Source organism: Bubalus kerabau, chromosome 14, assembly GCF_029407905.1.
Source record: "Bubalus kerabau isolate K-KA32 ecotype Philippines breed swamp buffalo chromosome 14, PCC_UOA_SB_1v2, whole genome shotgun sequence".
Lineage (NCBI taxonomy): Eukaryota > Metazoa > Chordata > Mammalia > Artiodactyla > Bovidae > Bubalus > Bubalus kerabau.
The window spans coordinates 34188168-34213944 of record NC_073637.1 but is presented as its reverse complement, the minus strand read 5'-3'; the positions used below and the strand labels follow the sequence as shown (position 1 = coordinate 34213944).

Here is a 25777-nt window from a genome sequence, read left to right as displayed (position 1 = left end):
AAGTACAAAATCATATACAACTTCTCAGTATTATCTGTTTGTTCAAAATATAGCCATTCATTTATTCACTCACTCAGGAAATAATAATGAGGCACCTATATGTTCTGGGCATTGTACGCATTTGCTATACATTAACACACAAGGCTCCTGTTCTCATGGTGCTTCTATTTTGACTGAGATCTAGCGTAGGGATGAGAGATAAAGAGAGAAATATTAAACAAAGAAATAAATGAAACAACAGGACAATTTCAGAGACTGATAAGGAGTCCATGAAAAAAATAGCAAAAATTTAAAAGAAGTTTATTGAAATAATGGGGACTGGGTAGGATTCTAAAAGGCAGAGTGTCATGGAAGATGAGACCCAATACATCAGCATCTGTTAATTCATTCACTGTTGTTTCTCCAGGACCTAGACAGGTCCCTGACATTTATTAGGGATTACTAAGCAACTGCTGATTGAGAATAGCAAGAGCAAAGATCCTACATGAAAAGTCATCTTGGAGTGTTCAAAGAAGAGACAGAAGGTCAGGGTGGCCGCCACGTCAAGAGTTAGGTACAGACAACTCAGAGAGGAAGTCAGGGGCTCTATCATGTAGGGCTATGTACAAGAGCCTTGGTAAGAGATTTACATAAAAAATCTGGACTTGTCTTTAAGTTTAATGGGAAGCCAGTAGATGACTGTAAGCAAGAGAACACCTAGATCTTATAAATGTCTTAAAAGGTCTCTTCAGCTGTTTCCTGCAGAGTATTCTACAGGGGTGGAGGACGAACACTGAAACAAGGACAAAGAAGGTGGTGACTGGGAAGAAGGTGGGGATCCTGGGACAGCAGTAGTCTGATTAGTGACCTGTGTGTTGGTAGGGCTCACAGGACTTCATGGCATGAGGAAGGAACAGGAATGCTAGATGATTCCTATCTGGGTAGATGCGGACATTATACTGGCAACATCTACTGTGCTGGGGGAAAATTGGGAGAATCTAGTTTATTTTCATCTCACTCTAATTTAGGGAAAAAGACAAACATCAAAACTCCATAGCCAAATATCCGTATTTAGTCCCAGTTCCTTGTCTTTTTCTCTTCTTGCACATTTTGCACGAGAAATTCCTCAAGCTTTTATTCTTAGTTCAATCATCATTGCTTTGTTGGTTTTTTTTAGGTGTTTCTTATTGATGTGCTGAGAACCTGATGCTCTCTTGAAATGATTCACAAACACGACCTCATTGTCCCTCTACCTCAAGAGTTACATCCACAGGTTTTCAACCTCCTGCTGGGTCCTCACCTGCAGGAGGAGGGTCCCCAGTCCTTCATCTTCTCCCCCCTGGTCCTCCTCTTTAACTATCTCTGTCATCCAGACAGAAAGCACAGAAAATCTGATCTCACCCCTCATTCTTCATGGGCTCCCCTGGCGGCTCAGATGGTAAAGAATCTGCCTGCAGTGCAGGAGACCCAGGTTTGATACCTGGGGCGGGAAGATCCCCTGGAGAAGGAAATGTTAACCCACTCCAGTATTCTTGCCTGGATGAGCCCAATGGACAGAGGAGCCTGGTGGGCTACACTCCATGGAGTCGCAAAGAGTAGAACACGACTGAGTGACTAATACTACCTCACTCTGCATCTCCCAAGTCTAAAGAGGTATCACATATGCTCTCAGCTTCTAATGGACCCCTCTCATCATGCCCATGCACAGGGCCCTGGTCTTTCTTTCTCCTGAGGAAGGAACGATCCCTGCAGGCAGAATCTTCTTTAATCTCTAACTCTCCACTCCTCAGTTAGCTCCGAAACCAAGCTTTGGTCGCTCCTCTGGTTCCAGGTGCCCATCAGCTCCTCACTTCCTTCAGAAGCAGTCCCACATGCCACAGTCAGCAACGTAAGAGCTGCTAAGTTAGGGTGTGTGCCTTCCTTTCTCATCGCAGCCCTCTCCCCAGTATATTCATCTGTGAAAGGCATGGGCCTGCCTTGTGACATTGTGCTAGTTCTGAAGAGGCCACCATGAACTTCACGCTCCCCTTCACTACTTCTTCAGGGTGGAATGTCCTTCTGTCCTTGTCAGAGTTCCATTCACTCTACAATGCCCAGTGCTAAGGCCACCTCACTCACGAAGCATCCCAAATACCCTAGGTAAAACTCACCATTAAGGAACTTGTCTCAATCCTACATCATTCTTAACTGGAATTTAAGTCTTGCCTGTGTTGGAATTGTTTGTTTCAAGTTAACAAATAAATCAGCATAAGCCTATATTCCCTGAAACAATATTCTATACAGATGAGACACTCTAGGATGTTGGAAAAAAACATAAGCATCCTATAACGTGGACAAGTATTATAAACTAAACCAATCAATGCAACAAAGGCAAATGTAATTTGTGGAAAAATAAATTAAATAGGTGATTAATAAAATAATTACCATGATGGATGATTCCATTTTCCAATAATGCTTGTCCCAAGTGAACACCTTCCTCAGGCCTGTGAATCTCTCCAATTTCCAACAGCCATGACACAAATTCACTGCAATCGAAATCCAATGAAGAAGTTAAATCATTTTGTTTTTCCCCAGGAAGTCTATCTGTACCATGCATTTATCAAGCAGCTATGAAAGGAATATTCCTCAAAATACAAAGGGATGCTTGTAGTGAATCTTACATACATTGTTTTCATATATGTAAGGCCCATATATATTTACATTGGACTCTATTCTAGAAAACTCATGTCCATACATTCAGACTTACCTAAACTCTATTTAATAACTATTTAACTTATCTAGACCTTTAGTAAACACAAAGGGAAAATTCTAGAGTATCTTTATTAGACATATAAAAGCAAATTTGGGACTAGAGAGATACAACAGATTTTAAAGGTAACTAAACAGCAGAATTAGATAGAATAACAGTGACTTAAAATAAGAGATAAACTGTCTTGAATGTAGCTTTTCAGGCACAGAGAACCAATAGGTTTGAAACTCCAAGAGGGCATACAAAATAATTCTATTATGCATGCCCTATATGATAGAATTCTAAAAAGCTTCTTCCATCCACCTCCCTCCCATTATGGCAAAACCAATACAATATTGTAAAGTAATTAACCTCCAATTAAAATAAATTTATATTTTAAAAAATTTAAAAAATAAAAAAATCAGCAGAAACATAAAAAAAAGAATTCCATCCCTTGGTTTGTCAATTATATTCTAATCTAGGTAGCTCTGTGAATGGACTGGTATATGTAATTAAAATCCTAAGTCAGTTGACCTTAAAATATAGAAACTATCCAAGTGGGCCTGACTTGAGCAGCTGACCCCTTTGAAGCACAGAGTTTTCTCAGGCTGGTGGCATAAGAGGAAGTGAGAACGAGTAAAAGCACAGGAAAGATCCAGTGTGCCACTGCTGATTTTCAAGCTAGAAGGGGTCATATATCAAAGAATATAGACAACTTCCAATGGCCAGCATGGAAACTGGCACCTCATCCTTACAACCACAAAGGATGAAATTTTGCCCACAATCTGAATGTGCTGGAAAATGAAGTCTTCCTCAAAGATTCAAGATAAGAGCCCAGCCCCTGCCCTGCCAACACCTTGATTTTGCCCTTGTGAGACCCTGAGCACAGGACCTGCTCTAACTCACCTGGACTTCTGACCTACAGAAATACAAGTGAATACTACCTGTGCATCGTTTTAAGTGACTAAGTATATGACAATTTGTTTTGCAGCAATAGACAATGGTGTGTCTATTATGTGTGTTAGTCGCTCAGTCATGTCCAACTCTATGCAACCCCATCCACAGACTGCAGCCTGCCAGGCTCCTCTGTCCATCAGATTCTCCAAGCGAGAATACCAGAATGGGTTGTCATTTGGTTCTCCAGGGGATCTTCCTGATGCAGGGATCAAACTTGGGTCTCCTGCATTGCAGCCAGATTCTTTAACCATCTGAGCCACCAAGGAAGCCCCCAGTAGACAAATGTTAAACACTAAAAGACACAGAAAAGTCTGACTACCTTGTTTTCAAATTTTAAAATAACTTGGAAAATTCATCACTATATCTAAACTGCCATCCATAAGGAACCCTCCAGCACAAAACCATCCATCAGAACTGTCTACCATGCACATCTGCTGTGGTTGGGAAAGGCCACTGAGAATTAACAGCTTACATCACTCACTATTTTGGGAGAGGGTGGGGAGCCCCAGTGTTTTGTAACACTTAGGAGACCCTCATCTCAGTACTGATATTTTTTTTAAAAGGCCTGTGATATCACTAAGAGAACACAAATACAGAGACATCTTACAATAAAATATTTTATCATGCTCATGTTTAAAAAGCTAATGCTTAAACGCTTATGTTAACTAATGAATATATTTCAGAACAATTTTATTTTTGCACAGAGGCCAGAGAAGCAAAGCGATGGAAAGTGTCAGGAAATTACTTTTTAATTTGTTTCAAAACTAAAAGCAACACATATGAGAAAGTCAAATAACCAAGGGATATGGAAATTCAAACATAAATGTCTACTCCACAATGTACATTTTAAGGCAGAAGAAGCTATTAAAGGTCTTTGTATGCTTCTATTAAAGAAGAACCATTCCAAAAGAAAAGTAACATAGAATCTGGTATAGTGGTAACATCATGAACTTTGCAATAAGACAGCTTGGATTCAAACACTGTTTCTGTCTCTACGAGCTGTGTGATGTAGGGTGAGTAAATTTAATTCTCTAAGTCTCAGTTTGTTTGTTTTTTTTCTTCAATAACATGGAATTAATAAGAATATCAACCCCATAGAGCTGCCTGGGATTAAAGGAGCTGACAAATGTCAGGAACTCAACACTGGGCCTAATACATGGTAAGTGATTATTCAATGTCAGCCATCCATAAGTGGGCTGAGATGGTTGGCACAGAGCTAAAATATAATTCCTCATTTTTATCTTAGCAGATTCCTGAATGTTTCTAAATAAAGTGAGGGGAAAAAGCATATTTAATGTTTTCCTATAAATTAGGAGTATGGGGGAAAAAATAAAGGGTAGGGAAGAAAGTTAATGAGTGACTTTATTGCAGAACCTAATCAAGTAATAGAAAGATCCCATCCACACATGGTGAAGGGATCATGATTGGGTCAGAAACATCTCACACTCAGGTCATAGTAATGTTATGGAAAAGGCTACAATTAACATAGCAAATGTTTACTGAGTCTCCACTATGTCACCAGGGTTCTGGGCAACGCTTTGCAGATCACTGCAGTTAATGGGCACCACAGCCATAGGAGATGGTGTGGGTAAAGCCTTAATAGAACTCTTTGTCCTTTAGTAAGGACAAATTTGAGCCTGGGTGAGCTTTCTAGCTCTGTCTGCCTAGAAACTGATGAGGGTTGAATGTCAGTTATATTACTAGGTGGCATTCTTACCTGGAAACCTCATGTACAGAAGAGCCTGGAGGGCTACAGTCCATGGGGTCCCAAAGAACCCAACACGACTGAGCCACTAACACACTGCTTGTGGTCAAAATGGTTTCTGATAGTTAAATTGCACACTTATAAACACCTGGTGGGAAGCCACAGCTTGAAGTGACTCATCAAGTATTACTCTTGAAGTAAGGGGGTATTACGGGAACCTTGGAGGTTACACCAATGAGGTTGTTCTGAGAAAGGGTGTCTTCTTTGCAACATGGGACTCTTAAGCCAAGGGGGGCTCACATCTGCTCTCTCCCCTCACCTGGGGGCACAGCCAACACCAGAAACTACAGCTTCCTGCCGTTGTGTGGCCTGCTGCAAGGACCACCCCCAGTGAAGAGGGACCCCCACTGCTCCCCGGCAAGCACAGGGTCTCCTGGCCTATATTCTTCTGATGAGGTTGGAGTTGGCATAGTCTATGGTGATTTTGTATGTTGGACTTTCCTGATGGCTCAAATGGTATAGAATCTGCCTGCAATGCAGGAGACCTGAGTTCAATCCCTGGGTCAGGAAGATCCCCTAGAGAAGGGAATGGCAGCCCACTCCAGTCTGTATAGCTAAGAAGACATTCTGAAACATAATTAACACTGTTGTCATTGCACATAAAAATTAACAATAAATTCTAAGCATTCTCATCACAAGGGAAAATATTTTTTTTCTCTTTCTTTAATGAGTATCTAAATGAGATAACTGATGCTCACTAAACTAATTATAGTAAACCTTTTACAATGTATGTAAGTCAAATCATTATGCTGTGTACCTTAAACTGACACAATTATAGCTCAATAAAACTGGAAGACAAGAAAAAAAAAGAAGACATTTTGGTCAGTATCACAGGTAAGCAATACAATCATTTCTATTGTTATAGAGGAAAGAGAAATTTAACTCTTCCCCAGTCTCTCAACTGGGCTTCCCTGGAGGGGAAGAAACCACCTGCTAATGCAGGAGATTCAGGTTCAGTCCCTGGGTCAGAAGGATGCCCTGGAGAAGGAAACGGCAACCCACTCCAGTATTCTTGCTTGGAGAATCCCATGGACAGAGGAGCCTGGCAGGCTACCTTCTGTGGAGTCACAAAAGAGTTGGACACTACTTAGTGACTAAACAACAAATCTCTCAACTAGCCAGTGGCAGGATCAGATCTGAGTGGGGACTGGGTTTTGAACTATCTCTTCAGTGTACTTTTATAGCATTGACATTGTAAGTTCCTAGTTGTATGAACTTGGACATGTCAAACTCCCTGAGCCCCTAGTTTCTTAATCTTTAAAAAAAAAATTAAGGTTTTTAACTCTTAAGTATGTGTTTGAAGACTGGAAATTATGTACAGGAAGAAGCTGGCACAGAGCGTGTCCTAAGCAGAGCCACCTGAAGGCAGTTACCCTGCCCTCTGGCTTAACCCGGCAGAGATCCCCACCTACAGCCGAGTAGCATCTGCAGAACCAGAGGCACAAGTTTGATCTCTGAGCGGAACAACCAAGTGACCTCCCTGCCTGTTCCTCTGTGCCTGGCCCCTCGCGTGACCCACTTTTTCAGACTCTTCATCAATACCCTTTCATCCTGAGCCCAGCTGTCTAAATTCTGAATTAATTGGGAGTTTAGACTGTGTGCCTTTCAGTCTAAGTGACTCTAAGGCCCTGCACCCATGTCCTTGCCAGACTCTGTGCCCTACAGGCAAACCCGCCTGCCTGCCTGCTTCTGCCTAATCCCAGTCTGCCATGCCCCTGAAACACAGTTTATCAGAAATTACTAAAGTCATGGATGAATGGATGGATGGATGCCTTCAGTTTTCTGGTCAGGATTCCTGGCTCTATATCCACTCCCTTATCCCATTATGGCCTAGGACATGCGGATAGTAAAGAAATATTCAAAAACACTTAGGAGAATATTTTTTTAGGAAAAAATGAATAATTAAAGGAAAGTTAACACATGAGATTGTGAAAATATGAAAGAAACACAGGCAGCCAGACAACAACCCTACCTTCCCAGAAAGCATTTAGGGAACGTAGTCAGTTTTCTTTTTCTGTCTTTGATCAGATTTCCTTGTTTGCACATCATTTTATAAAGTTTCTCACCCTGTTCGGAGATCATTACCCAGGTGTCTTGCTCCATTCCTAATTTTAAACCTGTCAAAAATGAAAACACAGGACAGGTCACTGAAAAAGTCTCTTCATTTGTTCATGCATTCATAAAACAAAACATTCTTTGCATGTCTACCACGCGCTGGGATTTGTGGATACAAAGCTCGTGTGATAGGACTCTGGCTGTCAAGAAGTTCATATGGTACTAGGAAGACAGTCAAGGTGAGATGCCTGCAGCCAAAGGGCACCGCTGTGCAGACTGTGCCCCAGAGGCACGCGGTTTGGCTGGTGGAGGAAAAGGAGCTGTATCTCAGACTCCATGGACCCCTTTAGTAGGACTCATGCTTATGCTCAGCTGCTCAGTCATGTCTGACTCTTTGCAACCCCATGGACTGTAGCCCACCAGCTCCTCTGTCCATGGGATTCTCCAGACAAGAATACTGGAGTGTGTTGCCATTTCCTTCTCCAGGGGATCTTTCCAACCCATGGATCCAACCCAGGTCTCTGATATATCCTGCACTGGCAGGCAGGTTCTTTACCACTAGCACCACCTAGGAAGCCCTTGGTAGAACGAGATCAGCACAGCTAGACAGTGGCACTGGAGACAGCCTTAGAGGAAAAACTGTGCTATGGGAGAGAAATGGTCACAGTACCTAACCGCTATCTTAGGGAAGTTTCATGGATGGACCATGTTTGAATGCATGAATATGAACAGGATTTCCAGAGAGAGAACGTCTTCACAAAGGTCATCTGAAGGAAGAGGCACACAGCCCTGGGTTTCAGGTGACAGGACAGTAGATGGATGGATGGCTGGGCAGGGTCCTTGCTCACCAGCAGTCTCAGTGTATTTCATGCCTTCAGAACTGGGGGAACATCTATGAATTGTAACCAGAGGGAGGGGGAAGGCAGGGAAGTGCAGGAAAGTTTTGACGCTTTGGAAACAAAGCTCAGAGGACAGTATAGGGAATTAAAAGGAAGAGGGTGTAAAAAGAGAGAGACAATTAGGAGGGATCCACTAAAGTTCAGGCAAGTTCAAATCTCTGTAAACAATAGCAGGTTATCGGGAGAAGAGGATAAAGTTGAGAAATACCTGGGAGGTGGTATTGTTAAGACATAGCAATGGGTTAAATGTGGGTGTAGAGAGAAGAAATGAGGATGGCTTCCAGACAGTTGATGGGAGAACTGAATGGTGATGGGAAGGTGTCCTGGGCAAAGGGTTTCAGGTACAGAGAAATCCAGCACTGAGTAGCTTGAGCTGGGATGTTCACATGAAGCCCAGGGGGCAATTGATTAAGTGAGCATGGAGCTCCAGAGAGACAACAAGACTGGACACAAAGACTGAGAACCTGGCAGTGAAGAGTGGAAGTTAATCTGATAGAGACAGGCAATGCAGGCCAGGAAATTTAGAGGCAACCATTGCCAAAGGTAAAATTCTGGCCACACTGACAATCAGTGGATGGGACTGATGAAGACATGTGGCAGAAGAATTTCTGGATTTTTTTTTTTAGTCTTCTAATTACTAAGCTTCTTACTGAAATTTTATTTACAATGGAGAAGTCATTAACATTTGCCAGTAACAGTGAATAATCCATTACAAATAGAATAAACAGAGTTATGTAAGTTAAAAAGCAGAGTTAAGAATAACATAGGTAGAGTTATAGACTGTGCTTTCTTTTTTGTTTTCTTCCTTTTTTTAGGTCTTGGATGTATTTATATGCATAGCCAGTTCAAAAAAAAAGCTAAGGTTCAACTTGATGAAAAATTGACTATCTTTTAAAGGATTTGCTGTGTTCCTTGAATGGACTGTTAGATTCAACAAAACCCAAAGTGTCAGTTATGCATTCATGATCTTTGTTTTAAATTTTTTCTATCTGGTTCTTCATCTAAGATAAATCAAAGGAGTATTTTTAAATGTTTTAGAAATTCTTATAAAAATGTATACTATGACTAATTTAATCAAGGTAATAGAAATTTTTACATTCTTCAAGGGGAAATATCTAAAGATGGAAGGAAAAGCTCTTTATGTTCTAAAATTATATCATTAATGAGATATTTTATACCTAAATCTCTGGGGAAAGGAATAAACACTGTCACATTTCTCATCAATTATTTGGTAAAGAAAATAGTTAGTTATGCAAACACTTCTATTTCCTGGCTAATTACAGAAATGTGAATACGTGCAGGTAAACTTCACACACTGAGTATCACCAGACCAAATACTGTTTGCAAATCTTGATAAAAATATGAAGCAAATTTGAGCTAGACCTCCTCATGTGAACAAGTTCCTTATGGAGTTACATGACATTGATTCAGTGACATTGTAACAACACTTAAAAGTTAATATGCATGCAAAATGCCTTATTTTATAATTAGGATACTAAAATATTTGACCAAGGAACTTTCAGTGTACTGTTAAATACAGAGGGACAATTGGTGTAGGTCTCCAAACACTGAATTATATTATTAAAGCGTGTTTCTTAAAGCAAAACTCTATAATGATTCTTTAGAAATCAGGAAGGATAAAGTGTGACCATATATTAATCCATATATGTGGAATCTAGAAAAACAGTATAGATGATCTTGTTTGCAAAGCAGAAACAGAGACACAGATGTAGAGAACAAACATATGGATACCAAGGGGGAAAGGTGGAGGTGGGGTGAATTGGAGATTGGGATTGACATATATACACTATTGATATGATGTATAAAATAGATAACTAATGAGAACCTACTGAATAGCTCAGGGAACTCTACTCAGCAGTCTGTGGTGAACTACATGGGAAGGAAATCCAAAAATGAGCAGATACCTATACAGTATAGCTGATTCACTTTGTTGTACAGAAGAAATGAGCACAACATTCTAAAGCAACTATATTCCAGTAAAAAATTTTTTAAAAGTAATAAAGTGCAAAGAAAACTGAACAAATTTTAAAGCAAGTAAAACTATTTGCTGTAAAGTGAATGTCTGTATGTCCCCAAATGGTGTCCCCAGTAGCTCAGCAGGTCAAGAATCATCCTGCAATGCAGGAGACAGAGAAGACACAGGTTCAATCCCTGAGCTGGGAAGATCCCCTGAAGGAGGAAATGGCAACCCATTCCACTATTCTTGCCTGAAAAATTCCATGGGGAGAGGAGCCTGGTGGGCTACAGTAAAAAAGGTCGCAAAGAGTCGGACATGACTGAACAACTAAGCATGCATGCCCCCAAAATTCACATGTTGAAACCTAGTTTCCAATGTAATGGCATTAGGAGGTTGACCTTTGGGGTAATTAGTTCATGAGGGTGGAATCCTCATGAATGAGATTAGTGCCCTTATTAAGGAGATCTAAGAGAGCTCTTTCATGCCTTCCGCTAGGTGAGGACAAAGAGAAAACGGTCATCTACAAACCAGGAAACAGCCCTCAACATATACTGAGTCTTGGTCTTCCCACCCCTCTGAACTGTGAGAAATAAACTTCTGTTGTTCATAAGCCACCCAGTGCAGGGTATTCTGTTTCAGCAGTCTCAACAGAACTAAGACACTGTTTAAAACACACTGCTAGCCACAATCTAATTATTTTGCTAACTATATAAAGTTTTCTTTTATTTGATTTCCATAATGTGAAGTCAAGTGGGCCTTAGAAAGCATCACTATGAACAAAGCTAGTGGAGGTGATGGAATTCCAGTGGAGCTATTCCAAATCCTGAAAGATGATGCTGTGTAAGTGCGCACTCACTATGCCAGCAAATTTGGAAAACTCAGCAGTGGCCACAGGACTGGAAAAGGTCAGTTTTCATTCCAATCCCAAAGAAAGGCAATGCCAAAGAATGCTCAAACTACCGCACAACTGCACTCATCTCACATGCTAGTAAAGTAATGCTCAAAATTCTCCAAGCCAGGCTTCAGCAATATGTGAGCCATGAACTTCCTGATGTTCAATCTAGTTTTAGAAAAAGCAGAGGAACCAGAGATCAAATTGCCAACATCCGCTGAATCATGGAAAAAGCAAGAGTGTTCCAGAAAAACATCTATTTCTGCTTTATTGACTATGCCAAAGCCTTTGACTGTGTGGATCACAAAAAACTGTGGAAAATTCTGAAAGAGATGGGAATACCAGGGACCACCTGACCTGCCTCTTGAGAAATCTGTATGCAGGTCAGGAAGCAACAGTTACAACTGGACATGGGACAACAGACTGCTTCCAAATAGGAAAAGGAGTATGTCAAGGCTGTATATTATCACCCTGCTTATTTATCTTATATGCAGAGTACATCATGAGAAACGCTGGACTGGAAGAAACACAAGCTGGAATCAAGATTGCCAGGAGAAATATCAATAACCTCAGATACGCAGATGACACCACCCTTGGGCAGAAAGTGAAGAGGAACTAAAAGGCCTCTTGATGAAAGTGAAAGTGGAGAGTGAAAAAGTTGGCTTAAAGCTCAACATTCAGAAAACGAAGATCATGGCATCCGGTCCCATTACTCCATGGGAAATAGATGGGGAAACAGTGGAAACACTGTCAGACTTTATTTTTCTGGGCTCCAAAATCACTGCAGATGGTGACTGCAGCCATGAAATTAAAAGATGCTTACTCCTTGGAAGGAAAGTTATGACCAACCTAGATAGCATATTCAAAAGCAGAGACATTACTTTGCCAACAAAGGCCCGTCTAGTCAAGGCTATGGTTTTTCCACTGGTCATGTATGGATGTGAGAGTTGGACTGTGAAGAAGGCTAAGCACCGAAGAATTGATGCTTTTGAACTGTTGTTGGAGAAGACTCTTGAGAGTCCCATGGACTGCAAGGAGATCCAACCAGTCCATTCTGAAGGAGATCAGCTCTGGGATTTCTTTAGAGGGAATGATGCTGAAGCTGAAACTCCAGTACTTTGGCCACCTCATGCGAAGAGTTGACTCATTGGAAAAGACTCTGATGCTGGGAGGGATTGGGGGCAGGAGGAGAAGGGGACGACAGAGGATGAGATGGCTGGATGGCATCACTGACTCGATGGACGTGAGTCTGAGTGAACTCCGGGAGTTGGTGATGGACAGGGAGGCCTGGTGTGCTGCGATTCATGGGGTCGCGAAGAGTCGGACACGACTGAGCGACTGAATTGAACAACATTGGAAATATTCAAAATGTATTTTAGCATGGGCTAACATCACCTACTTAATGTAAGTGAACATCAAACACCATCTACTTCCTCATAACTTTTGCCCATTTTCTGCTTTCTTGTTAAATTTGAATCTTCACAAAGTATTATAATGCTCAATCCATATACGCACCTTTCCGCCGTTCTCGTTCTTTCAAAATAGCTTCAAACCATTCATGTTTCTCTTCAGGTGTTTTTGCCATACACACAAACCATTTATTTTTGGCCGTGTTATGTATCTTCCATCCGTTAACAACAATGTGTCCACTGCTATGGAAGTCAGCTGAAAATTAATAGGTAAAGTGAATGAACAAATGTAATATATATTAGAGCAACACAATCATTCATATCAAAAAAGTTCCAAAACCACTGAATTCTTCAAAATATCTTTATATGTGTGTATTGAAGAACATAAAATTTTTTAAAATAAAGAAACTTTTGTATACTAAATGCAGTCAGACCTGAAAAACAGAACATCCCTAATTCACAACATTAACAGTTGAACTTTTTAAAAAATCTATTCGGTTTTAGGGGACCCCTGGTACCTCATATGGTAAAAAATCTGCCTGTAATGTGGGAAACCCAGGTTCAATCCCTGGGTCAGCAAGATCCCCTATCCATGGGGTTGCAAAGAGTCGGACACGATTGAGCAACTAACATTTCATTTCATTTTTCATTTCATTCGGTTTTAATGAACAGTTTAAGAATTTCCATCTTATTCAATTCAAATCTGACTACTGTACTGCAATCTATGGTTTGCCCAACACTGCACTACAGACCACATTTTCTAGAAGTCAAACATTCTTGGCCTCTGGCCAACTACACAAATAAACTAGTTGTCAAGAAAGAATACAAAGGATCTGGCACTACTTTTTGAATGGCTTTCCAAGCCTGTACCAATGAAAATTAATTCCAGAAGGTTCAATGCTTTCCTATGACAGCTCTTAAGCTGGATGTTTTAATAGCATCATGATCAAACTACTATATACGTTATGGACACAACTACTAGTTGATGACACTCCCAGCTACTTTTGTATCTCTGTGTTTGATGTTAGTGTTTAACATGGTTTGGGCTTCCCTGGTGGCTCAGCAGTAAAGAATTCACCTGCCAATGCAGGAGACATGGTTCGATCTCTGGGTCTCAGTATTCTTGCCTGGGAAATCTCATGGACAGAGCCTGTCAGGCAGTCCATGGGGTCACATGAGTCGGACATGACTAGCAAAAGATGGAAGGCAAAAGGAGAAAGGGGCAGCAGAGGATGATACGGTTAGATAGCATCATCGACTCAACAGACATGAATCTGAGCTAACTCCAGGAGACAGTGGAAGACAGAGGAGCCTGGCACACTTGCAGTCCATGGGATCGCAAAGAGTCAGACACAACTTAGCGACTGAACAACAACAAACAAACATGCTTCAAGTGAAGATAATTTTCCGTTTTAAAAGAGTCCTCCTCTCGGTTATCTTCCCTTCCTCCTCCAACTGTTCTGCCTATCAAAGTATTTCTAAGCTCAAATTCACTGCAGATGAATCACTCAAGTGAAAAGTCTATCTTACAAGGGAGTTTATTATTGGCATTCCAATTTAAATTTACCAATCATTTACCTGTGCCATCATCCACATTCTCCACTTCCATCACCTCTGTATTGATCCGGCCACGAAAAAGGTACCGATGTCCATCAGTAGATGCTTTGCTATTTTTCAACCGTCTTATAACAAGAAGAAAATCACACACAAAAAACGTGGTTACTAAACTTAAGGCAAAACCTTGTTAAAGCAAGATAATTTAAGCCATTCTTTGAAAAAGAGATGCTAGTTCCATCAACAGTATCAAACATTAAGCTCTTGGTGTTTTTTTACTTGTGTCCTCAAATTCATAACAGTTCAGGTTGCTCTATAAGATGGTGCTAGACACGGAAGCCCTGAGCCAAGGACAACACACAGGTGGGAGGGTGAATACATGCTTTTGCTCAATATATGACATCAAAGATCCCCAATCAAACTCTGACAGACACTAAAAGTTGGTTATTCACAATTTCACTTGATTTCTTTCACAATTTCACTTCATTTCTCAATTTTCAGTAACTAGATGGTAATTTTTTCTCAATTCCTGGTAAATTTCAGTTAATACTTATGATCAAAGAGACTTGGACTGTACTGGAGGTTATTAAGCATTAACTAGCTCTAAAATATTTTTCCCATACTGTTGTAATATGATAACCGTACACTTGAAGAATAAGTCTCTCAAATATACCTATAATCCTTCATAAGAATCCTATTTATTTATAAAATAGTCTAAAACATTTCAAAATGTTGTGTATAGTACACTAGTACCAGCCTTTGATCTTAAAAACTGAGCAACACAAAGTAAAAAAAAAAAATCCAGGTTCAGATGAGCTTTTGTAATAATGAATTAGTCAGTTATGGATATATTTATACTTGAATCACTGAACACTCAGGGGAGATTGCTTTTAAAATATTTTAAAGAGGAAAGATTTGAAGAAATAATTCAAGAAGATTAAGCAACATTTAGTCATCCAAGAGACTTCAATTGACTTGAACTATTTGACTCATTGACAAAAGTCTGCTAACAACTGAATATACTAAAATTATTAATATATGTTTCATAATATATACTGAAATTATTAATGTATCATGTTACATATACACACTAAGCAAAAGTTAAGTTGTCAAGTACATTAATGCAGAGCTCCCTCCCCTCTTCTCCTCTGCATTTATATGTATTTGGTCCATGTTATACATACATTATGGCTATTTGCCAAGCAGCAGGATTTTGATTTTATAAAACTTTCCCTATCATTTAATTTATTTAACAGTTACAGCCATGAGACTATGAATGGCAACATCATTTGTACAGTTAATTTTGCAAAAGCTCTGACCTTGAGGGCAGTCATATATATAAGGATGGGAACAACTCTAATAAAAAAAAGATCTGATTCTCAAACAGATGTCTTTAATAATCAAACCTAGATGGATGTGTTAATTTAGTGGGAGAAACCTTTCACAATGGGTATTATATTAAATCATCACATTGTACACTTTAAATATCTTATAACTTTGTCAATAATACCTGACTAAAGTTGGGAAAAAATAATTGCACCTAAACAACTTGAATTACCTAATTTTTTTTATTCATCCCTTTATCTTAAAGTGTTCCCCTTTTATTTTTTGTCATCTTTCATGAGGCACACACATTTTATCACAATCTGCAATAAAGGTGGGCTTTGAATTAGAACTGAATGGGTCCAAAATTCATTTCTGTAACTATTATTTATGGGAAAGTTACTTAACCTCTCTGTGAGAACCTTTTGTTCTCTACAAAACAATGATAGTGAAAATACCTATTTTATAAATTTATTGGGAATATTATATAATTAATTCATGTGATTCTGAGATCATGCCTGACAGAGAATAAGCATTTTTTTTTAATTTCTCTTGGAGTATAGCTGTTTTACAGTGTTGTGTTAGTTCCTACTGTACAACCAAGTGTGTCAATTAAATGTATACATAGATCCCCTCATTTTGGATTTCCTTCCCATTTAGGTCACCACAGAGCATTGAGTAGAGTTCCCCATGCTAAACAGTCAGTTTCATTAGTTATTTATTTTATACATAGTATCAATAGTCTATATATATCAATTCCAATTTCCCAATTCATCCCACCACCCCTTTCCCCTCTTGGTGTCCATATGACCTTTTAATTTTTAAAGAGCTTCATACAGGTAGAATTAATAGCCTGTTCTAGATTTTCCTGAAACCCACATCTACTAATCCCAATCTTGCTGCTAAACACAAAAAATTGAGAAGAGCATACTACAAGAAATAAATAGGTTCATTTTCACAGGTGGTAGAAAAGGAATTTTTTAAAAAGCTCATTAAGATAGAGAGACGATAATTTAATTATTTCCTGGCTCTAATCCTAACCTGTTCTCTTTCTTGAAGTAGCAAGGAGAAGGGGCTGAGAATACATGGAAGTTTTTACTGATGAGGTCATGGGGGCACAGAGACAATGTTGAATCTGTGAAGTGGATAAACAGCTTTTAAAGTATTACCTGTCTACATTCTTACCTATGTTTTCTTTTGCAATACACCAAAAGGTTGTCAAAAAGAAAAAATACCCGCTCTTGAATATTTCCAGAAGAAATTTTCAGTAAGACTCCACACATTAGCATTTCTGTACAGGTATCAGTAATGTTGGACCCCTAAATCAGGAAAAATGGAGAAAATAATGTCTGATTACTTAACAGAAACTTTGACGCAGTTTTTTTCCTCCTGTTTTTATTTAAAGATGCAATATACAAACAGGATAGAAGTTCAAATAGTTTAAGTATTAATATACTGAGCTTAGGTGTCCTTCCCTCCCAGTCTCCTCCAGGTGAGTATCAGTAGGTATAGCTCCTCTTAAGAGATTCTATGTCTTCTTTAGTTATTTTACATATGTGTAAAATATGTAAAAAAATTTTACATATTTTACACAGCATATATAATGAATGTTATCTTTGTTCTCTAAAAATAGGAGATGATTTCAAACTAACTCATGACATGAATGTTCCTAATACTCATTTTCCTCCTCCTCCTCTCTTTCCTTGGTCTGGGAGAAGAGCTCCATGAACAAACGGAAAGTATGTGTCCATTTTTAGCCAGTCTTAATTTATATAAAATTGTTCCTCCATATCCATGGGTGAATGGTTCCAAGACTCCCAAAGATACCAAAATCTGAGGATGCTCAAGAGGCATAAATAAAATGGCATAGTATTTGCATATAATCTACACACCTCCCCCGTACATGTTAATCTCAAGATTGTATCTAAAATCTAATACAATGTAAAGTGAAAGTGTTAGTCACTCAGACAGGTCAGACTCTTTGCAACCCTGCGGACTGTAGCCCACCAGGTTCCTCTGTCCATTGATTCTCCAGGCAAGAGTACTGGAGTGGATAGCCATTCCCTTCTCCTGGGGATCTTCCCCGTTCAGGGATTGAATCCAAGTCATTGCAGGCAGATTCTTTACCATCTGAGCCACTAGGGAAGCCAATACAATGTAAATGTTACATCAGTTCAGTCGCTCAGTGTCTGACTCTTTTTGACCCCATGGACTGCAGCAGCCAGCAGCCAGGCCTCCCTGTCCATCACCAACTCCCGGAGTTTACTCAAACTCATGTCCATTGAGTTGGTGATGCCATCCAACCATGTCATCCTCTGCCATCCCCTTCTCCTCTGGCCTTCAATCTTTCCCAGCATCAGGGTCTTCGCATCAGGTGGCCAAAATGTCACGTAAATAGTCATAAATATAATGTAAATACTATCTAATAGTTGCTGGTGCAAGTTTTGTTTTATGAAACTTTCTGGAATTTTTTTTTTCCCCAAATAGTTTCAATCTGAAGTTGGCTGAAATTCTGGATGCAGAACCCGGAATACAGAAGGCCAACTGTCCCAACTTCTAGGACGGAGAGGAAGACAAAAGAAGAAATAAAAGGAAAAAAATCTATTTTAAGAGAGCAACCTTCCATAAAACCTTTCACCACAGTTATTAAAAGATGCACTGGCATGCTCATTCATTGAATAAACCCTTACTGAGTGCCCATGAAGGTCATATGATCAGCAACAAACTGATTCTTAACACAAGTGCTAATCATGGGAGGTTGAGAGGAGGAAGCACAAGAGAGAAGGAGCCTGGGCTCCTGAACCATCAACAAAGGGAAACTGCCCACTGGGCAGAACCTACACATGAGTGTCATGTGAACTGACCAGAAATGTCTACTTTGAGCCATTGGTCTTCCCCAGTGTCTCAGTAATAAAGAATCTGCCTGTGATGTAGGAGCCACAGCAGACACTGGTTCAACCCCTGGATCAGGAAGATCCCATGGTGGAGGACATGGCAACCCACTCCAGTATTACTGCCTGGAGAATGCCATGGACAGAGGAGCCCAGTGGGCTATAGTCCAAGAGGTCACAAAGAGTTGGACATGACTGAAGCGACTTAGCAGGTCATAAGTGTAAACTAGCATAACTAACTTGTTGAGTCACCGAGTTGGAACAAAAAAAAGGGGAACTTTTCAGTAGAGCTCTGTTAAGTGTGCTTTGTAAGAATACTTCTGTTTTAAATATGTATGGTCTTTTTTGATATTTAAAACTGAGAACATCAATATTAATTTCATATTTGCATATTAACAATGAATATTTTCCTGATTAATATTAAAAATTTAAATTAAAATAACTCATATAACTATAATAAGAAACTTCCCAAAAGAGAAGTTATTAAGACAGTGTCACTGCGTTAGTCTGGGTATCTATATTACAAACACATTTTACATTTGAAATACTTCCCTCTCTCCCTTTGTCATACGGGTAGAAATGGATAGAAATGGAGATCTGTCAAACATTCACACAATTTCATATATTTTGCAATGCGATAATTAAGCAAAAACTGTCATCAAATGTAAACATCAATCTCAACTGCAGTGGCAATGACTTCTAATTTATAGTGAATACATCTCTCCCTTAGAAAAAAAATTAGAATGGCATTTAAAATTTAAAAAAGGAAACATCACATTGATTATTGCACAAGGGACCTAAATAACATTATGAAAAGTGGCTTTATCAATAGCAATTTTATAAATGGTACAAAACACTTCACTTTAGATTATTCCATACAGTAGTCCATAAATGCCAATGCAGAAATATAGTCTGTTACATATGGAGAGGCAATGGCACCCCACTCCAGTACTCTTGCCTGGAAAATCCCATGGACGGAGGAGCCTGGTAGGCTGCAGGCCATGGGGTCTCGAAGAGTTGGACATGACTGAGCGACTTCACTTTCACTTTTCCCTTTCATGCATTGGAGAAGGAAATGGCAACCCACTCCAGTGTTCTTGCCTGGAGAATCCCAGGGCCGGGGGAGCCTGGTGGGCCGCCGTCTATGGGGTCGCACAGAGTCGGACTCGACTGAAGCGACTTAGCAGCAGCAGCAGCATTAGTATTATACTAATTTGCATATTAACCAGTCTTCCCAATAGTTTCCCAGGTTAAATATGTATGTATTTATTTGTAGATGTATTCCTAAATGAATGAAATACTAACAATACATTTTCTGACTTGTTTGTGGTGATTATCTTCATTAATAAATATAAGGAAAATTTAATGCGAATTTGAGCTAACTATAATCCGTCCTCTTACACAGCCTCAGGGGAGATACTGTCCAAGCACTGAAGAACTCATGGGACCACTGTGCAAAATAGAAAATGGATCTATTACTTGTGATGATAACTGACATACACTCTGAATGGTCCCATGTAAGGCCAACACAATCTCTTTGTAAATGTAACTTCTTTGGAAAGCCAAACATAATCAGAAAGGATCTCAGTGAGCTGAATTTCAGGGGAGTTTGTAAGCACTGGGCTGAAATGTGTTGAAAGTGAAAGAGTTAGTCGTTCAGCCGTGTCTGACTCTTTGCGACCCCATGGACTCTAGCCCGCCAGGCTCCTCCTTCCATGGGATTCTCCAGGCAAGAATACTGGAATCGGTTGTCACTTCCTACTCCAGGGGATCTTCCTGATCCAGAGACTGAACCCATAAATCCTGTGTCTCTTGCATTGGCAGGTGGATTCTTTACCACTGGCGGCATCTGGGAAGCCCCCTTCATCATGAAAGGTCCACCAAAATCTGAACATAGCTAAGATGTTCCTTCTACCTTCCAAGTTCTGTTATACCATTGCCTTTTGATGGTATGAATTGACTTCAGAAACCTAGAAGATCCTATTTCTCCTCTGGACCTTCTCCAGCTTGTCAGGGTTTCCCATAACATGAACACCTCCAAAAATGAATCAACCATTTGGATTGAGCTGGCAAATGAAAAATATAGAAGTGATATTATTATTTCTCCAGTCCCGTACAACACATTCCCTAGTGGCTTAGACGGTAAAGAATCCTGCAATGCAGGAGAGCTGAGTTCGATCTCTGGGTTGGGAAGATCCCCTGGAGGAGGGCATGGCAACCCACTCCAATATTTTTGCCTGGAGAATCCCCATGGACAAAGGAGCCTAGCAGGCTACAGTCCATGGCGTTGCAGAGTTGGACATGACTGAGCAACTAAGCACAAGGTTTTATTAGCACATCTATGGTAACCCCATGTTACATGTGATTCAAAGTTCCCCTAGGTCTTTCTCCTCTACCCTATACTTGAATATTTTGACTTTTCGATTCAGTTAATCCAGACTGACATCATAACAAGCTCTCAAACCTCTCACTAATATGCATTATATTGAAGGCATCACCATAAATTCCCATCAGCTCCCAATCAAAAATCAGAATAAGATGAATTGACCTCTTCGAAGTCAACACTTCTTTCCATAAGTGACTCAAAGCATCTGCTTAATTATCAATTAATGAAGTTGTATGGGGGTAAGAACATCAAACCCAACCACCCACAGTTTCTAGAATTCCTGTTATGCTTCATAGAGTATCTTGCAATATATACATATACCAAAAGAGACAAAGTTTATCTCACAATATACACATAATGCACATTTTACTAAATCCTATTGAGACAGTTTTATTACTGAGGTGATATGTCTTTAATATTTAACACCAGAATTTAGGAATTAGTACAGTAACACCTTTCCTATCTTCTACCATGGTAACCTCCTATCATCACATGAAATATTTTCATGAATAATTTAAATAATTCTTGGAAAACCTTTATGCACTTAAAGGAATCCATGTCAAAACATACAGATTTGTCTAAAAACCTCATTCTAAAAGAATGTCTTCTCTTTATATCAGATTCATCTTTTGCTGCTGCTGCTGCTAAGTCGTTTCAGTCGTGTCCAACTCTGTGCGACCCCATAGACAGCAGCCCACCAGGCTCCCCCGTCCCTGGGAGTCTCCAGGCAAGAACACTGGAGTGGGTTCAATGGGAAAAAAAGGCTACTGTGCCTTTGACTTACTATGATTTAATCTGTATATTATCTCCATGACAATGTTGGATAAAAATCATTAAAAATTCTTGAAACACAGATACATAGAGTATTATAAATACTGAAAAAAATTTGGCCAAGTGTAGATATACTCCTGTGTAATCACAATATTCCTCTCACTTCAAATTCATCTGATCTGCAAGCAGACACTTAATAAATGTCTGTTTTTGACTAATGTTGTGTCATATTTTCCTCTCACTTAAATAATATAATCTACCTTTCTCTGTAGCAGAAAAAAACAAAAACTCACAGCTTTATCTTTGAAATGAATGAGGTTTATGATATTTTGAAAATGATGTGCAATTTCTTTTTCATTATCTGGAAATGGCAAGAGAGATGCTAGGGTTAGGGATAAAGAAGCCAAGCTACAGAAATGAAATAGGATATGGTTAAAAGCATCAGCTTGCCAGGAAACACTCATCAGCCCTACAGTCCATCAAAATGAGGATGTCAAACAAATGAGCTAGAAAACAAAAAGTGTGGAAGCAATAAAACAAGCGAGGCAGGTCGTCAGAAAAGAGCAAAGCACCTAGGACAATCGTGCTCAAATTTCAGAGTTAAGACACACCTGATGGGACTATTAACATTTCTAGGTTCCCTGGCACTATCCCCAGAGAGGGTACATCTGGCTAAGTCCTGGACCATTCAGTAGATTCTGATGCACTGTGGTGTTCCATCAACACTTGAAGTCACACCGCTTTGGAAGCCTGAGCTCAGGCACTCAAGTGCATAGAACAGCAACTCTGCTGACACAGGGATGAAGGTGAGTATAGGGCCTGCTCTATGAGACCTCTAGGTGAGCAGTAGTCCCAACTGCTTCCCAGAGCCCAGGACAGAAGAGGAGTTTATCATATGTTCCATGGTCACAGTTACACCTATGCTATGGTCCAACATCACTGAATATTCATTTAAATTTGCATAACGTTATTTTGGGGCTTTCCTCGTTACTCACTCGGTAAAGAATCAACCTGTAATGCAGGAGACCCCAGTTCGATCCCTGGGTTGGGAAGATCCCCTGGAGAAGGAACTAGCAACTCATTCCAGTATTCTTGCCTGGAGAATCCCATGGACAGAGGAGCCTGGCAGGCCACCGTCTACGGGGTCGCAAGAGTCGGACACGACAGCAACTAAACCACCAATGTTATTTTGGGCTTCCTGCATGGCGCTAGTGGTAAAGATCCCACCGGCCAATACAGGAGACAGAAGACATGTGGGTTTGATCCAGGGATAGGGAATACCCTCCTGGAGGAAGGCATGGCAACCCACTCCAGTATTCTTGCTTGGAGAATCCCATGGACAAAGGAGCCTGGTGGGCTAGAGCCCATGGGGTCCAAAGAGTCAGACACTACTCAATGACAAACATTTATCTGTGTAATGGGGGTTATAGTACTTCAGTAAACTGTTAAAAGAGACCAAGATTGCCTACAATGGAATATCAGTGTCTCCCCAAAAGGAAGTTGGCTGATGGACAATTAAGGGCCCTTGTCCTCCCTTGAGCAAATTTACCCAAGTAAGATTATTTGAATCTTGGATTTTGATCTTGTATCTTGAATGGAGCAACATTAAGAATGGAAAAATTATTAGAACTTATCCCTGATACTGGGAAAGACTGAGGGCAAGAAAAGGGGGTGACACATGATGAGGTGGTTGAATGGCATCACTGCTTCAATGGACATGAGTTTGAGCCAACTCTGGCAGATGGTGAAGGACAGAGAAGTCTGGTATCCTGCAGTCCATGGGGTCACAAAGAGACACAACTGAGTGACTGAACAACGAACAACCCATTCTAGCTAGGGCACTAATGAGACTGTCAAAGAGCTTCAGCTGACTAGACAGCCTTTCGAGCCTGAGAGGGAAGCTCTTCTATTTATTTCACGAACTATTCAATACCTTTTAAATTAAATTTCCTTTCATTTCTGTTGCTTGGGGCCATATAACTTAAGTAAGATAACCCTTTCAGTAGTCAGGTGCATAGATTAGACAAATGAAGGGGATTTCTGAAGGGTAAAATCTAATGACTAAACCAAAGCTTTAAAATATTACCTCTCTCATCTGCAGAACATTTTACAGTGTTCAAAGTACTTTTCACTTATTTCATTGACCCCTGTAATAACCCAAACTGTATGTTGAAGAGATCTGGTGCTTTATCCACAAACTAAAGGTTAGAGTCCAGACTGGAAACCAAATCTGCTCGAAAGCCAGGTTTTTTATTATGTCATATGACTTGAGAACAATACATCTCCATTGTTTGTTTACTTAAATTCAACATAAAACAATGTAATGACAATTTAATGATACAAAACACTAGAGAGACAAGTTACACCTGAGATTTTAATGCCCTTCATATGATGAATGGGGAAATAAGACCCTGAATATTTAAGGGATCTACTTGAAATATAACAATAATCCACCGAAAGTAGAAATAATGCATACTATGTTATACCAGATTAAGATTCCATTGAAGAGAATTTTGGTTACTGGAGCAACAGTGTCATCTCTAAGATAATCTGCATGGTCTGCAGGAGCTCCTGGAAGGACTCAGATAGCTGCTGCTGTTGCTGTTCAGTCGTTCAATTGTACCCAACTCTTTGCGACCCCATGGACTGCAGCATGCCAGGCTTCCCTACCCTTCACTCTCCCAGAGTTTGCACAAAGTCCTGGCCATTAAGTCAATGATGCCTTCCAGTCATCTCATCCTCTGTCGTCCCCTTCTCCTCCTGCCCTCAATCTCTCCCAGCATCAGGCTCTTTCCAGTGAGTCGGCTCTTCGCATCAGGTGGCCAAAGTGTTGGCGCTTCACCTTCAGCATCAGTGCTTCCAACGAATAGTCAGGGTTGATTTCCTCAGGATTGACTGCTTTGATCTCCTTGCAGTTCAAGGGACTCTCAAGAGTCTTCTCCTGCACCGCAGTTCAAAAGCATCAATTTTTCCGTGCTCAGCCTTCTTCATAGTCCAACGTTAGCTGTTACTCAACATTAGCTCAAGGCTCCTAATGTCCAAAATTCTTGAAGGAACTGTTTTGTAACTGTCATGCCATCAGTCATCCATTCTTGGTCTTGTCTTAACCCCATAGAGTCACTCTGAACACACATAAAGCTGTCTGTAAGCTGAGCAAAACTCCCTGTTAGCAACTCAAAGAAAGCCCTAAGCATTCCAACTCCCTTACCAGGGCCTGAATTCATCCTCCATGACTGTGTCCCTTTGTTTTCTATGCCTCTGGAGGCTCACCAGATCGCAGTTTCTCTTTAACTTCTCTGAAGGGACAGTGCCTGAATACTGTAAAGCTTCCCGCATGCTCTCAATGTGGTGAACTGAGGTGTGCGATCAGGTACTTGTTACAAGTTTCCAACCAACTGGCTGGGCCCTGCTCCAGACAGCATTCCCTCTAAAGTCCTAAAACTCTCAAATCACTGGATGGCTGTGTCTTAGGCAATCATTTTCAAATCTGACTCAAGGAGACTTCATCTTGCCGCTCTTTGGAACTGACACTCATCTTCTCTGCCCTGTACCTGGAACTGTGGTCACATCAGATTTGCTGCCACCAGTTTCCTCTGTCCCCCGGTTCCATTTGTCTCTCCCACTGCAAGTTCTATAAGCCCACCGAAGTGGGTGAGGCTGGGACAGCCACTGTTGAGGCTACGAAGGACACAGTATGGACCACACAGCCTTATTCCTCTGAGTTGTTAACTGACCCTGAACAGTGCAAGAAATAGCAACACTTTTAAAGGAATCTCTCATTTCTGAAGGAGCTCCAATTTTTAGGATACACAGGAAGAAGAAACAAAATTATGACAGATTCCATTTCCCGAGAGAACTGAAAAGAGTCTTATGAAGGTTTTATTTTGGTCAAAGTCCTGGCAGAAGTCACTGACAAATCCTGCAGTTTAAAGCAAGTTTGGTGTTTCTTCCAATGTGTGAGTGACAACAGAATGGCAAAGCAAACTTTCCTCCATTTTTCTCAACCCAGCAGGACAACTGTTTTCAAGAAAAGAATTATCATGAATCAACTGTAATATACACAACCATTTAAACTGATTGAAATAAGTAGCATTCATGCTGAAATAAGAGTGACCCTGAATACTTGAAATGAAAGAATATAGACAAGGAAGAAGAGAAGTCAGATCCCAGTTAGCATTTTAAAAGATTCA

At 40.2% G+C, this 25777-nt stretch overlaps 1 protein-coding gene across 2 annotated transcripts in view; it reads right to left on the bottom strand.

The window, feature by feature from the left end:
* The window catches only part of PREX2 (phosphatidylinositol-3,4,5-trisphosphate dependent Rac exchange factor 2), a 787616-nt gene that overhangs the window by 193195 nt on the left and 568644 nt on the right, over nt 1-25777 (bottom strand). For both annotated transcript variants that reach the window (XM_055546191.1, XM_055546192.1), the window contains 5 exons: nt 16725-16858; nt 14241-14344; nt 12769-12918; nt 7402-7546; nt 2404-2504 (listed from right to left, as the gene is read on the bottom strand). In XM_055546191.1, the coding sequence (XP_055402166.1) occupies nt 2404-2504; nt 7402-7546; nt 12769-12918; nt 14241-14344; nt 16725-16858 (634 nt within the window). The remainder of the gene's footprint in view (nt 1-2403; nt 2505-7401; nt 7547-12768; nt 12919-14240; nt 14345-16724; nt 16859-25777) is intronic.